A 15,001-nucleotide genomic window follows, 5' to 3' on the forward strand; every position below is an offset into this window, starting at 1 on the left:
CCCCTCTCTCTACCCTGTCAGCAAACAGTTCTGTCTTAACACTGAGAACAGTCAGTGTGCAAAACAAATGCAACTCATATGGCACAACGTTCATGAGAGAATAAAAAGAACATACAACCACAAATATGCATCTACAGTAAATAAAGAAATCCCATTCTGGTCTAGTGACTCTCTGAGACTCTGAACACTGAAAGGGAGGTGCATCTTATTCAGTACTCTAATATCTCTATAAACCACCACACTCTCTGAACAGTGGGACGTAGGCTACAGCTTATTCAGTACTCTAATATCTCTATAAACCACCACACTCTCTGAACAGTGGGACGTAGGGTACAGCTTATTCAGTACTCTAATATCTCTATAAACCACCACACTCTCTGAACAGTGGGATGTAGGCTACAGCTTATTCAGTACTCTAATATCTCTATAAACCACCACACTCTCTGAACAGTGGGACGTAGGCTACAGCTTATTCAGTACTCTAATATCTCTATAAACCACCACACTCTCTGAACAGTGGGATGTAGGCTACAGCTTATTCAGTACTCTAATATCTCTATAAACAATGTCATAGGGTTATAATGTTCACATCAACAACAATAACTGTTGTTCTCACCTGTCCGCTGTTTGCTAGATCATCCACTGTCAGGGTATTATCCAGTCTGAGTCCCAGTCCAAAGTCACACAGACAACAGGTCAGATCCTGCTTCACCAGGATGTTAGAGCTCTTCAGATCGCGGTGGACGATGGGCACCTTGGGCCGCCCGCAGGCCGTGTGGTCACTGTGAAGGTGGGCCACCCCGCAGGCCAGGGACCCCCCCAGACCTCGCAGATCCTCCCAGGAGACCAGGTTGCGGGTCAGGTACTCCTGAAGGTTCCCCCTGGGGTGGAAGGCTGTGATCAGCCAGTACTGATTCGACATCTAGAATGGACAAAAGACACCATGCCGATAAATCATGCTGTTAAAAGGGTGTAGGGAACAATTAGCTTAAGTGCCAGTCTGTTTGTTGCCTGGCTACCCAAGCTCCTTGCTCTGGCCTAACCCTACGCCACGCCCATGGACGTTAGTTTCTTCTCCACAATGAGTCTGGATCTGAGTATCTCCCAGACGATTTCTAGAACGCAAACACATTCTAACTGTTCTGATTGGTCCAGAAACCGATGGGTTGGGACCAGAGCCAGAACACATGTGGGTAAAGCGTTGATTTGAAAATGTGTCATTGGCTTTAATACTCTGATTGGTTAGAGATGATCCAATCGCTGATTACTTTGTTATGTACATCACCCCTCATTTGGACGTCACCTTACACAACTTTAACGATGTTAGTCTCAGACTGAAGTACGTAGCGAACACAGAGCAGTGGAAGAATTCAGTTTGAGTCGTCAGGCCAATCTGTTTGTACTATCATGCCAACTCCTTGTCACTCATTGTCAGGCCATGTTCGGCTTGACATTCATCCATGGAGTTGGCATGATAGTACCAACTGATCTGGGACCAGGCTTGGGAACAATAGTCAAGTTCATGTTTTCATAATAGAGCTAGTGGACAACAGTATACAGTATGTATCCCTGCAATCCCTTCCGTAAAGTGCAACAAAGATAATACAGGCTGTGATTAGGCCAAAGTAGTGCACTATATAGGGAATAGGGTGCCATTTGGGATGGAACACTACCTTTCTCTCCTCTGCTGTGAGGAAGTGGAGGACGTTGTCGTGGCGAAGGTCGATGTCAGAGAAGATGTCCTTCTCATTCTTCCATGACGCATACTCCTCCTCAGGGAAGATCTTCACGGCCACCGTCTCAAACTGGTCCGCCGAGGAGCCGGGCTGTCTCAGCTTGGCCTTGTACACCTCAGCGAAGCGCCCCTTACCCACCTAATGTAGATATAATATAGAGTAAAGCTGGTTATAACCCTTACCCACCTAATGTAGATATAATATAGAGTAAAGCTGGTTATAACCCTTACCCACCTAATGTAGATATAATATAGAGTAAAGCTGGTTATAACCCTTACCCCCCTAATGTCAATATAATATACAGTAAAGCTGGTTATAACCCTTACCAACCTAATGTAGATATAATATAGAGTAAAGCTGGTTATAACCCTTACCCCCCTACTGTCAATATAATATACAGTAAAGCTGGTTATAACCCTTACCCCCCTAAAGCCAATATAATATACAGTAAAGCTGGTTATAACCCTTACCCACCTAATGTCAATATAATATACAGTAAAGCTGGTTATAACCCTTACCCCTCTAATGTCAATATAATATACAGTAAAGCTGGTTATAATCGTTACCCACCTAATGTCAGTATAATATACAGTAAAGCTGGTTATAACCCTTACCCACCTAATGTAGATATAATATAGAGTAAAGCTGGTTATAACCCTTACCCATCTAATGTAGATATAATATAGAGTAAAGCTGGTTATAACCCTTACCCCCCTAATGTCAATATAATATACAGTAAAGCTGGTTATAACCCTTACCCACCTAATGTAGATATAATATAGAGTAAAGCTGGTTATAACCCTTACCCACCTAATGTAGATATAATATAGAGTAAAGCTGGTTATAACCCTTACCCCCCTACTGTCAATATAATATACAGTAAAGCTGGTTATAACCCTTACCCCCCTAAAGCCAATATAATATACAGTAAAGCTGGTTATAACCCTTACCCACCTAATGTCAATATAATATACAGTAAAGCTGGTTATAATCGTTACCCACCTAATGTCAGTATAATATACAGTAAAGCTGGTTATGTCAATATAATATACAGTAAAGCTGGTTATAACACTTACCCACCTAATGTCAATATAACATACAGTAAAGCTGGTTATAACCCTTACCCACCTAATGTCAGTATAATATACAGTAAAGCTGGTTATAACCCTTACCCCTCTAATGTCAATATAATATACAGTAAAGCTGGTTATAATTGTTACCCACCTAATGTCAGTATAATATACAGTAAAGCTGGTTATGTCAATATAATATACAGTAAAGCTGGTTATAACACTTACCCACCTAATGTCAATATAACATACAGTAAAGCTGGTTATAGCACTTACCCACCTAATGTCAATATAACATACAGTAAAGCTGGTTATAACCCTTACCCACCTAATGTCAGTATAATATACAGTAAAGCTGGTTATAACCCTTACCCCCCTAATGTCAATATAATATACAGTAAAGCTGGTTATAACCCTTACCCACCTAATGTCAATATAATATACAGTAAAGCTGGTTATAACCCTTACCCACCTAATGTCAATATAATATACAGTAAAGCTGGTTATAACCCTTACCCACCTAATGTCAATATAATATACAGTAAAGCTGGTTATAACCCTTACCCACCTAATGTCAATATAATATACAGTAAAGCTGGTTATAACCCTTACCCCCCTGTGTTTGGAGTAAAAGTGAGAAGTTAGGGCTAATCTAAAGCAGAAAAGAACAGGATGTTGAAAGGAGCACCACAGGGAAAAGCCCTAAAGTCGGCCATGCACTAACAAGGATTTCTAGTAGAAGAGGAAGAAGAAGAAGAAGAAGGAGAAGAAGAATATAAAAATATATTCCATTTAGCAGACGCTTTTATCCAAAGTGACTTACAGTCATGCTAAATACAGGAGGAGGAAGAAGAAGGAGGAGGAGGAGGAGGAGGAGGAAGAAGAAGAAGAAGAAGAAGAAGAAGAAGAAGAAGAAGAAGAAGAAGAAGAAGAAGAAGAAGAAGAAGAAGAAGAAGAAGAAGAAGAAGAAGAAGAAGAAGAAGAAGAAGAAGAAGAAGAGGAGGAGGAGGAGGAGGAGGAGGAGAAGTAGAAGGAGAAGAAGAAGAAGAAGAAGAAGAAGAAGAAGAAGAAGAAGAAGTAGAAGGAGGAGAAGAAGAAACAACAACAACAACAACAACAACAACAACAAGATAGCTCTGCGGACCTGCAGGTCCAGCTCAATGGGTAGGAGTTCAGTGTTGTGGTTGAGGTTGTTGGCATGAGTTGAGCTGCTGTCTGATCCATCGTCGTCCATCATGATAGCACAGGCATCACTGCAGTCCAGACCTGTTTATTGATTGATTGATTTATTGATTGTTTGAATCTATTGGATAATTAAATCACATGTAAAGCCAGTCTCTCCAGACAGAAACAACATAATACATTTAAAACAATTTTCCAGTATTAACACACTAAAGCATTTTCATGTATGATTGATTTGATGATTGACTGATTGATCTCATAATTGACTGATTGATCTCATCACTGATTGATTGATCTCATGATTGACTGATTGATATCATGACTGATTGATTTATCTAATGAATGACTGATTGATCTCATGACTGATTGATTGATCTCATGATTGACTGTTTTATATCATGACTGATTGATTGATCTCATGATTGACTGACTGATCTCATGACTGTTCGATTGATCTCATGATTGTCTGATTGAGCTCATGACTGATCGATTGATCTCATGATTGACTGATTGATTTGATGATTAACTGATTGATTGATTCCATTGTGGTGGTCCTCACCTTTGCCCTTGCGTTTGGGCTTCTTGCTGTCCCATTGCTCCTGGGTGAGTTTGCGTTGGCGGTGGACTCGGTACCAGTAGAACACGCCGATGACTACCACCGCCAGCATCAGTAAGGGTAGCAGGCTGACCAGGATGACTGGTACCACCGGCGACTCGATGGTCGTGCCCACCACTGGAGAACACAGGAGAGAGGGAGGGGAGGCTTAGAATAGAGCAAATGTAGCAAAGGTGATCGGGAATCTTGTAAAGAGGTAGCTCTCGGCCCTTGATGATGATCTCTTGGTCTAATGGTTTAGACTTTGGGTTGGTGAGCAGGAAACCCCAGTTTGATTCCCACTGGTTACACAAGCATGCTGCAATGAATAAACTGACTGCATATATAAGTAAATCTAACACATCCTTCGATATCCCTTTTCATCCCTCAGAAACAATGATTGATGTGTAATAATCCAATGTTGTGTGCTCCTACATCTCCAGTACATGAGGAAAGTGAAACATAGTAGCCCAGTGTAAACAAAGCCAGGATATCCCACAAATAGAAAAGGGCTGAGCTCTTTGATAAAGTTGTGTTGCATTGTGTTCCACAAATAGAAAAGTCCAAACCCTTTTACTTGGTACAGGATAAAATTCCGCTTTATAAAATGCTACAGTTCTTGTGGGAGTCTGGTGACGTTCACGTTGGCCTTTACTCTTAAAGGTCACAGTAATAGTAGTGTTTATATCTGAAGATATGAATAGAGTTCAGATATGAATAGAGACATTCTATCCTTGACCCTCCACATCTCTAGGAGGTGGAGTGGGTACTGGGCACTGCCACCTAACAAGAATAGAATAGAACAGAGTAGAATAGAGTAGAATAGAATAGAGTAGAGTAGAGTAGAGTAGAGTAGAATAGAATAGAATAGAGTAGAGTAGAGTAGAGTAGAGTAGAATAGAGTAGAGTAGAATAGAGTAGAGTAGAGTAGAGTAGAATAGAGTAGAATAGAGTAGAATAGAGTAGAGTAGAGTAGAGTAGATTAGAGTAGAGTGGAGTGGAGTGGAGTAGAATAGAATAGAGTAGAGTAGAGTAGAGTAGAGTAGATTAGAGTAGTCCCGTGTAGCTCAGTTGGTAGAGCATGGCGCTTGCAACGCCAGTGTTGTGGGTTCGATTCCCACGGGGGGCCAGTATAAAAAAAAATGAAATAAAAAAATGAATTGTATGCACTCACTAACTGTAAGTCGCTCTGGATAAGAATGACTAAAATGTAAAAAAAATTAATAGAGTAGATTAGAGTAGAATAGGGCTCAACGTAACACAACTTTATTCAGGCCTGGTAAGGTAAGACTTAGCAACCAAACCAACCAACCAAACCCCCTACAGTACAGAATGGAAACAGAGGAGACAGTGGGTCCTGTGAGTGCTCTCTACTCTGGGCACCAGTTCAGTCTGCCTCAGTCGGAGTCCCTCAGAGGAAAATGACCCTAGTTGGCACACTGTGGGTTGACTGCCAGGCTGCCACTTACCACTGAAGGAGGTCCAGAGGCTCCACACCCAAACAGAGAGCCTCTCTGCCAACTACGTTCCGTGGGCACTGGGCAGGAGACAGGGCAGTAAGGCTGGGGCAGGGAACTGGGGTTGGGGGGAGGTAGTGTGGTTGGGCACTGGGCAGGGGGAAGAGCAGAGAGCAGGGCAGTAGCACTGGTGCTCAACTCTCCATTTCTCTTTGAACATGCACCAGAGTAGGCTTCTTATACTGGAAGGGGGGTGACGGGTGATTGTGTAAGATGAATAAAAACATAATAGTGTGGTTGGAGGAGTGTGTGTGTGTTTTTTTTTCTTTGTTACATATAGGTAGGGGATGACAGTAAAACTGTCAGTTAATCGCTTCAGGCTGAGCCACAGACACAAACATACAAAACTCATATACTTGCACAAGTTTGTAAAACATTTCCAGAGAAGGAGCGGGAGAGCAGAGTTTTCACAAGCTTCAAATAAAACTTTACTGAACATAGTTTGGCAGTGTGAACATGCCAAGGTGTGTCTCTACCTAATCCTAGCCTTTTTAGTAGAGAGAGAGAGAGAGAGAGAGAGAGAGAGAGAGAGAGAGAGAGAGAGAGAGAGAGAGAGAGAGAGAAAACCTAAACAGTATATTTGACCTCTCAGTGTCACGATCGTCATACACAGAGGACCAAGGCGCAGCGTGGAATGCGAACATACTTTTAATTTGAATGATCACACGAACAAAACAACAACGATACGAAACGTGAAGTCCTACGGTTACACAAACCAAACGGAACAAGATCCCACAACACACTGTGGAAAACAGGCTGCCTAAGTATGGTTCCCAATCAGAGACAACAAGCAACAGCTGATACACGTTGCCTCTGATTGAAAACCACACCGGCCAACATAGAAACAAAATAACTAGATAATAACCCTAGCACACAAAACACATAGAAACCACACACCCTGGCTCAACATAACAGAGTCCCAGAGCCAGGGCGTGACACTCAGCTTCCCTATCAAATCTAAAAATGTCAAGCAGACAACCTAAGAAAATTAACAACAATGACAAATGGTTTGATGAAGAATGCAAAAACCTAAGAAAGAAATGGAGAAACCTAACCAACCAAAAACAGAGACCCAGAAAACCTGAGCCTATGTCTTCACTATGGTGAATCACTAAACCAATACAGAAATACACTACAGAAAAAGAAGGAACAGCATGTCAGAATTCAGCTCAATGTAATTGAAGAATAAATAGACTCTAACCACTTCTGGGAGAATTGGAAAACAAACAACAACACAAAGAGTTATCTATGCAAAACTGAGAAGTATGGGTAAAACACTTCTCCAACCTTTTTGGCCCTATAACAAAGAACAAACAGCAAAAAGATATACATAATCAAATACAAATCTTAGAATCAACTATTAAAGACTACCAGAACCCACTGGATTCTCCAATTACATTGAATGAACTACAGGACAAAATACAAACCCTCCAACCCAAAAAGGCCTGTGGGGTTGATGGTATCCTAAATGAAATTATAAAATATACAGCCACAAATTCCAATAGGCTACACTTAAACTCTTCAACATCATCCTCAGCTCTGGCATCTACTCCAATATTTGGAACCAAGGACTGATCACCCCAATCCACAAAAGTGGAGACACATTTGACCCCAATAACTACCGTGGGACATGCGTCAACAGCAACCTTGGGAAAATCCTCTGCATTATCATTAACAGCAGACGTGTACATTTCCTCAGTGAAAACAATGTACTGAGCAAATATCAAATTGGCTTTTTACCAAATTGCCGTACGACAGACCACGTATTCACCCTGCACACCCTAACTGACAAACAAACAGACCAAAACAAAGGCAAAATCTTCTCATGCTTTGTTGATTTCTCATCCTTCTCCTGCTCATGCTTCATCATGACGTCGTCCCCACAGTGACCGTACGTACATACCCCAACCAGAAGCCATGGATTACAGGCAACATCCGCACTGAGCTAAAGGGTAGAGCTGCCGATTTCAAGGAGCGGGACGCTTATAAGAAAACCCGCTATGCCCTCCGACGAACCATCAAACAGGCAAATAATCAATACAGGACTAAGATTCAATCGTACTACACCGGCTCTGACGCTCGTCGGATGTGGCAGGGCTTGAAAACTATTACAGACTACAAAGGGAAGCACAGCCGCGAGCTGCCCAGTGACATGAGCCTACCAGACGAGCTAAATAACTTCTATGCTCGCTTCGAGGCAAGCAACACTGAAGCATGCATGACTATGTGATCACGCTCTCCGTAGACGATGTAAGTAAGACTTTTAAGCAGGTCAACATTCACAAGGCTGCAGGGCCAGACGGATTACCAGGACGTGTACTCCGAGCATGCGCTGACCAACTGGCAAGTGTCTTCACTGACATTTTCAACATGTGCCTGACTGAGTCTGTAATTCCAACATGTTTCAAGCAGACCACCATAGTCCCTGTACCCAAGAACACTAATATAACCTGCCTGAATGACTACTGACCCGTAGCACTCACGTCTGTAGCCATGAAGTGCTTTGAAAGGCTGGTCATGGCTCACATCAACACCATTATCCCAGAAACCCTAGACACCTCCAATTTGCATACCGCCTCAACAGATCCACAGATGATGCAATCTTTATTTCACTCCACACTGCCCTTTCCCACCTGGACAAGAGGAACACCTACGTGAGAATGCTATTCATTGACTACAGCTCAGCATTCAACACCATAGTGCCCTCAAAGCTCATCACTAAGCTAAGGACCCTGGGACTAAACACCTGGACTTCCTGACGGGCCGCCCCCAGGTGGTAAGGGTAGGTAACAACACATCTGCCACGCTGATCCTCAACACGGGGCCCCCTCAGGGGTGCGTGCTCAGTCCCCTCCTGTACTCCCTGTTCAACCATGACTGCATGGCCAGGCACCACTCCAACATCATCATTAAGTTTGTCGACCACACAACAGTGGTAGGCCTGATCACCAACAACGATGAGACAGCCTATAGGGAGGAGGTCAGAGACCTGGCCGTGTGGTGCCAGGATAACAACCTCTCCCTCAACGTGATCAAGACAAAGGAGATGATTGTGGACTACAGGAAAGAAAAGAGGACTGAGCACGCCCCCATTCTCATCGACGGGGCTGTAGTGGAACAGGTTGAGAGCTTCAAGTTCCTTGGTGTCCACATCACCAACAAACTATCATGGTCCAAACACACCAAGACAGTCGTGAAGAGGGCACGACAAAGCCTATTCCCCCTCAGGAGACTGAAAATATTTGCCATGGGTCCTCAGATCCTCAAAAAGTTATACAGCTGCACCATCGAGAGCATCCTGACTGGTTGCATCACCGCCTGGTATGGCAACTGCTCGGCCTCCAACCGCAAGGCTGTAACGATCCCGGCAGTCTGAGTCGGGTCCTGTCTGGTGACTAGTTTTTCTGTTCGTGATCTCCAGTTTCCCGAGGGTTCGGGAACGCTCCGGGGAGCTCTCTTGATTTCCGCACCTGCATCCCATCAGCAATCTGCACACCTGGTCCTGATCATCACCCTTCTTAGGCTCTGGCCTAACATCCATTCCCTGCCGGATCGTTAGCCATGAACAGTAGGTTTACCAGAGTATCAGTCTTAGAGCCTAGCGTTAGTTTTGTTGTTTTTGCACCTTGTTGGTTTGTTGCTTACTTACCCCCGTTTTGTTCCATCTGCAGTCACCCGTCCGGAACCTTCATCCAACCTCTGCCTGGTGGTCGGGCGGCTGCCGACCCAGGATGGGATCAACCACTGCACCCCCCAACAACTAATCAACGCCGCCCGCTCTGTTCCCTGGATTATTCAGCATCACTCTTGAACTTGTAAATAAACACTCACCTTCGCTTCAACTTACCTTGTCCTGGTCTGCTTCTGGGTTCTGGCTTAGCAACTCGTGACAGAACGATCCGGCCTGTAATGAACCCAGCGGACCTGGACTCTGTTCGCCATGCCATTACCCAGCAGGAGAAGATGTTGGGCCATCATAGCACGGTACTACAGGAGATCGCGTTGTCAGTTCGGAACCTTTCTACCGGTCTGACGGAGGTCCAGAACCAACGCAAGTGTCCGGTGGAGGATCCACTACCGGTTTCACCCATCTCGCCTGCCGCTTCTGAAGCTGTGTCCTTCCGTGAGCCCAAGGTTCCGACGCCGGATAAATATGAGGGGGAGCTGGGAAGATGCCGTTCCTTCCTTATGCAGTGTGGATTAGTGTTCGATCTACAGCCCTACTCTTATGCCACAGACAAGGCTAGGATAGCCTTTGTGATTGAGTTGCTGCGTGGTCGAGCGCTGGAGTGGGCTTCAGCCGTTTGGGAACGACAGGATCCCTGCATGGCTTCATACCAGGGGTTCACGGCCGAGATGAGGAAGCTCTTCGACCATTCCGTCCGAGGGAGGGGACGCAGCTAGGCGCCTGTTTTCGCTTCGCCAAGGAACTCGCAGCGTGGCCGACTTCGTGATCGAGTTCAAGACGTTGGCTGTGGAGAGTGGGTGGAATGAGGAGGCTCTGCAAGCGGCCTTTTACCAGGGTCTGTCGGAGCAGCTCAAGGATGAGTTGATCTCCTATCCGGAGCCTAGTGACCTGGACAGCTTGGTAGCCTTGTCTATTCGGGTGGATAATCGAGTCCGAGAGCGAAGGAGGGGAGAAGCAATGGGTTCCGTCCAACCGATCAGCTTCTCAGGTTCCAGTCGGGTCGTCAAACTGCGCGGCTCGCTAAAGTTGGGAGGACTTTTAGCGAGCCAGTTTCGACCTCTCAATACCTCTGTCAGACCCCGCTTTCCCGGCTACCCTTATGAACAGGAATCAGAGCTTAGCGATTAACGCTTTATCGATTCAGGTGCCGATGGAAGCTTTCTAGATGCCGAGTTGGTGGAACAGCTGGGGCTTTCCAAGGAGCAATTGCCGGAAGCCATTGAAGCTACCACTCTGAACGGCAGTAGTCTGGCACGTATCACGATGAGGACTGAACCGGTTAAGATGCGGTTGTCGGGGAATCATTCTGAGATGATTTCATTCTTCATTCTGCCGTCTTCCCATGTTCCTCTGGTCCTTGGATACCCCTGGCTGAAGGAACACAATCCCACGCTCGATTGGGTGACGGGCAAGGTAACGAGTTGGAGCCTTGATTGTCATGCTAACTGTCTCAAGACTGCCTGCCCCCATTCGGTTCCCAGTCAGGTGATTGAGGCTAAACCCCCAGATTTGTCCCTGGTTCCCGAGACATATCACGATTTGGGGGAAGTGTTCAGTAAGCAGAAGGCTCTGTCACTCCCTCCCCACCGACCATATGATTGTGCCATCAACCTGTTCCCTGGAGCTGTCTACCCCAAGGGAAGGTTATACAGTATCTCCCGACCTGAACGTGAGGCTTTGGAGACCTACATCAAGGAGTCCCTAGCTGCTGGTCTCGTTCGTCCCTCGTCATCACCCCCTGGGGGCAGGATTCTTCTTTGTGGGTAAGAAGGATGGCTCTCTTCGACCGTGTATTGATTATCGGGGGTTGAATGACATCACGGTCAAGAACAAGTATCCCCTGCCCTTGATGAGTTCTGCCTTCGACTCCTTACAGGGTGCTACGGTGTTCACCAAGCTAGACCTACGCAATGCGTATCACATGGTCCGGATCAGAGAGGGGGGACGAGTGGTTGACGGGTTTCAATACACCGATGGGTCACTTCGAGTATCAGGTGATGCCGTTTGGACTGACCAATGCTCCAGCGGTATTCCAGAGTATGGTGAACGACGTCCTGAGAGATATGATCGGTCTCTTTGTGTTTGTTTACCTGGATGACATTCTGATCTTCTCGAAGGAACCTTCCGACCACGTCCAGCATGTCCGGCAGGTTCTGCAGCGATTGTTGGAGAATCGCCTGTTCGTGAAGGCCGAGAAGTGCGAGTTTCACGCCCACACGACATCCTTTCTCGGGTACATCATCTCCAGGGGAGAGATTAGGATGGACCAGGAGAAGGTTAGAGCGGTTCTGGAATGGGCCCAGCCCGGTACGAGATTGCAGCTCCAGAGATTTTTGGGGTTTGCGAATTTCTACCGCAGATTCATCCGGGATTACAGCCGTGTGGCCGCTCCGTTAACTGCCTTGACTTCCAGTATCAGGACCTTCAAGTGGAATCCGGAGGCGGATCGAGCGTTTCTGGATTTGAAGAGGCGATTCACCAACGCACCGATTCTCTCTCAACCGGACACGGCCCGCCAGTTCGTCGTTGAAGTGGACGCGTCTGATGTGGGAGTTGGCGCCATCCTGTCGCAGCGATGCTCCACGGACAGTAAACTCCATCCCTGCGCCTACTACTCTCGTCGCCTTTCGCCTGCGGAGAGGAATTACGATGTGGGTAACCGGGAGCTTCTCGCGGTGAAACTTGCCTTGGAGGAGTGGCGCCACTGGTTGGAGGGGGCGGAGCAACCGTTTATTGTCTGGACTGACCACAAGAATCTTGCTTACGTGCAATCGGCTAAACGCTCTCAACTCCCCGTCAGGCCAGGTGGGCGTTGTTTTTCGGACGATTCAAGTTTTCCCTGACGTTCCGACCTGGATCTAAGAACGGCAAGGCGGACGCCTTGTCCCGGATGTTCTCCAAGACGGAGGAGAGTGGGTCCAAGACCGAGACAATTCTCCCCCGGAACTGCGTCGTGGGAGCAGTTATGTGGAAGATTGAGGAGGAGGTGCTGGCGGCCCTTCGGACTCAGCCCGGTCCCGGTAACGGTCCATCCGGTCGGTTGTTTGTGCCTGAGTCGGTTCGTCCTGCTGTCCTCAAATGGTCCCACGCCAGCAAGATGGCTTGTCACCCTGGCGTGGCTCGGACAATGGCGTTTCTTCGCAGACGTTTTTGGTGGCCTGCCATGGCCGAGGATACTCGGGGTTTTGTTGCTGCCTGTCCAGTGTGTGCGCAGAATAAGAGTACCAATCGGCCCAGCTCTGGACTACTTCACCCCCTTCCTATTCCCCCGCGACCATGGTCGCATCTGGCCCTGGACTTCGTCACTGGGTTGCCCGCTTCTGAGGGGAACACGGTCGTTCTGACTATCGTGGACAGATTCAGCAAGTTCGCCCACTTTGTGCCAATTGCCAAGCTTCCCTCTGCCTCGGAGACGTCCGAGATCCTGGTTAGGGGAGGTTTTCAGGGTCCACGGTTTGCCCAGTGATATCGCTTTCCGACCGTGGCCCTCAGTTTACCTCTGCTGTCTGGAAGTCCTTCTGTTTGGCCATTGGAGCTACAGTCAGTCTCACATCTGGTTTTCACCCCCAATCCAATGGTCAGGCGGAGAGAGCCAACCAGAAGATGGAATCCACGCTACGCTGCCTGGTCTCTTCCAACCCCACCTCCTGGGTCTCTCAGTTGCCTTGGGTTGAGTATGCCCACAATACTCTCCCTACATCTGCCACTGGGATGTCTCCCTTCCAGTGCCTGTATGGCTACCAACCTCCCCTGTTCCCTTCTCAGGAGAAGGAGCTCTCAGTGCCTTCTGTTCAGGCCCATATTCGCCGTTGCCACCGGACCTGGCATCGGGCCAGAAAGGCACTCCTTAGAGTTTCGGACCGGTATCAGCTCCAGGCGAATCGTCGCCGGATCCCCGCTCCCACCTATTCCATCGGAGATAGGGTCTGGTTGGCCACACGGGATCTTCCGTTACGGACTGAGTCTAGGGAAGTTGTTACCGAAGTTCATTGGTCCGTTTGTGGTGGAGAAGGTGATCAATCCGGTGGCAGTTCGACTCAAACTCCCGAGGACGCTCAGAGTCCATCCCACCTTTCATGTCTCCTGCCTCAAGCCTGTTTTCCTCAGTCCTCTGTTGCCTCCTCCGCCTCCTCCTCCTCCTCCTCGGATGATCGGAGGTGGTCCTGCCTACACGGTGCGCCGCATCATGGATTCCAGACGGCGGGGCCGGGGTTTCCAGTATCTCGTGGACTGGGAGGGGGTATGGTCCTGAAGAGAGGAGTTGGATTCCGCGGCGACAGGTCCTAGATGCTGACCTCATCAGTGACTTCTACCGCCTCCATCCTGGCGCTCCGGGGAGTCCGCCCGGTGGCGTTGCCGGGAGGGGGGTACTGTAACGATCCCGGCAGTCTGAGTCGGGTCCTGTCTGGTGACTAGTTTTTCTGTTCGTGATCTCCAGTTTCCCGAGGGTTCGGGAACGCTCCGGGGAGCTCTCTTGATTTCCGCACCTGCATCCCATCAGCAATCTGCACACCTGGTCCTGATCATCACCCTTCTTAGGCTCTGGCCTAACATCCATTCCCTGCCGGATCGTTAGCCATGAACAGTAGGTTTACCAGAGTATCAGTCTTAGAGCCTAGCGTTAGTTTTGTTGTTTTTGCACCTTGTTGGTTTGTTGCTTACTTACCCCCGTTTGTTCCATCTGCAGTCACCCGTCCGGAACCTTCATCCAACCTCTGCCTGGTGGTCGGGCGGCTGCCGACCAGGATGGGATCAACCACTGCACCCCCAACAACTAATCAACGCCGCCCGCTCTGTTCCCTGGATTATTCAGCATCACTCTTGAACTTGTAAATAAACACTCACCTTCGTTTCAACTTACCTTGTCCTGGTCTGCTTCTGGGTTCTGGCTTAGCAACTCGTGACAAAGGCACTACAGAGGGTAGTGCGTACGGCCCAGTACATCACTGGGGTCAAGCTTCCTGCCATCCAGAAGCTCTATACCAGGTAGTGTCAGACGAAGGCCCTAAAAATTGTCAAAGACTCCAGCCACCCTAGTCATAGACTGTTCTCTCTGCTACTGCACTGCAAGCGGTACCAGAGCACCAAGTCTCAAGCCATAAGACTCCTAATTTTTTTTTTTTTTTACATTTTAGTCATTTAGCAGACGCTCTTATCCAGAGCAACTTACAGTTAGTGAGTGCATACATTTTCATACAGGCCCCCCGTGGGAA

At 47.3% G+C, this 15,001-nt stretch overlaps 1 protein-coding gene across 1 annotated transcript in view; it reads right to left on the reverse strand.

Moving 5' to 3' along the window:
- Positions 1-15,001, reverse strand: part of LOC121556728 (TGF-beta receptor type-2-like) — a 79,395-nt gene that overhangs the window by 28,561 nt on the left and 35,833 nt on the right. The window contains exons 4-7 of the mRNA XM_041870614.1: positions 4,548-4,721; positions 3,951-4,072; positions 1,674-1,874; positions 617-922 (exon numbers count right to left, since the gene is read on the reverse strand). Of these exons, the coding sequence (XP_041726548.1) occupies positions 617-922; positions 1,674-1,874; positions 3,951-4,072; positions 4,548-4,721 (803 nt within the window). The remainder of the gene's footprint in view (positions 1-616; positions 923-1,673; positions 1,875-3,950; positions 4,073-4,547; positions 4,722-15,001) is intronic.

This window comes from Coregonus clupeaformis, unplaced genomic scaffold (assembly GCF_020615455.1).
Source record: "Coregonus clupeaformis isolate EN_2021a unplaced genomic scaffold, ASM2061545v1 scaf1143, whole genome shotgun sequence".
Taxonomy (NCBI): domain Eukaryota; kingdom Metazoa; phylum Chordata; class Actinopteri; order Salmoniformes; family Salmonidae; genus Coregonus; species Coregonus clupeaformis.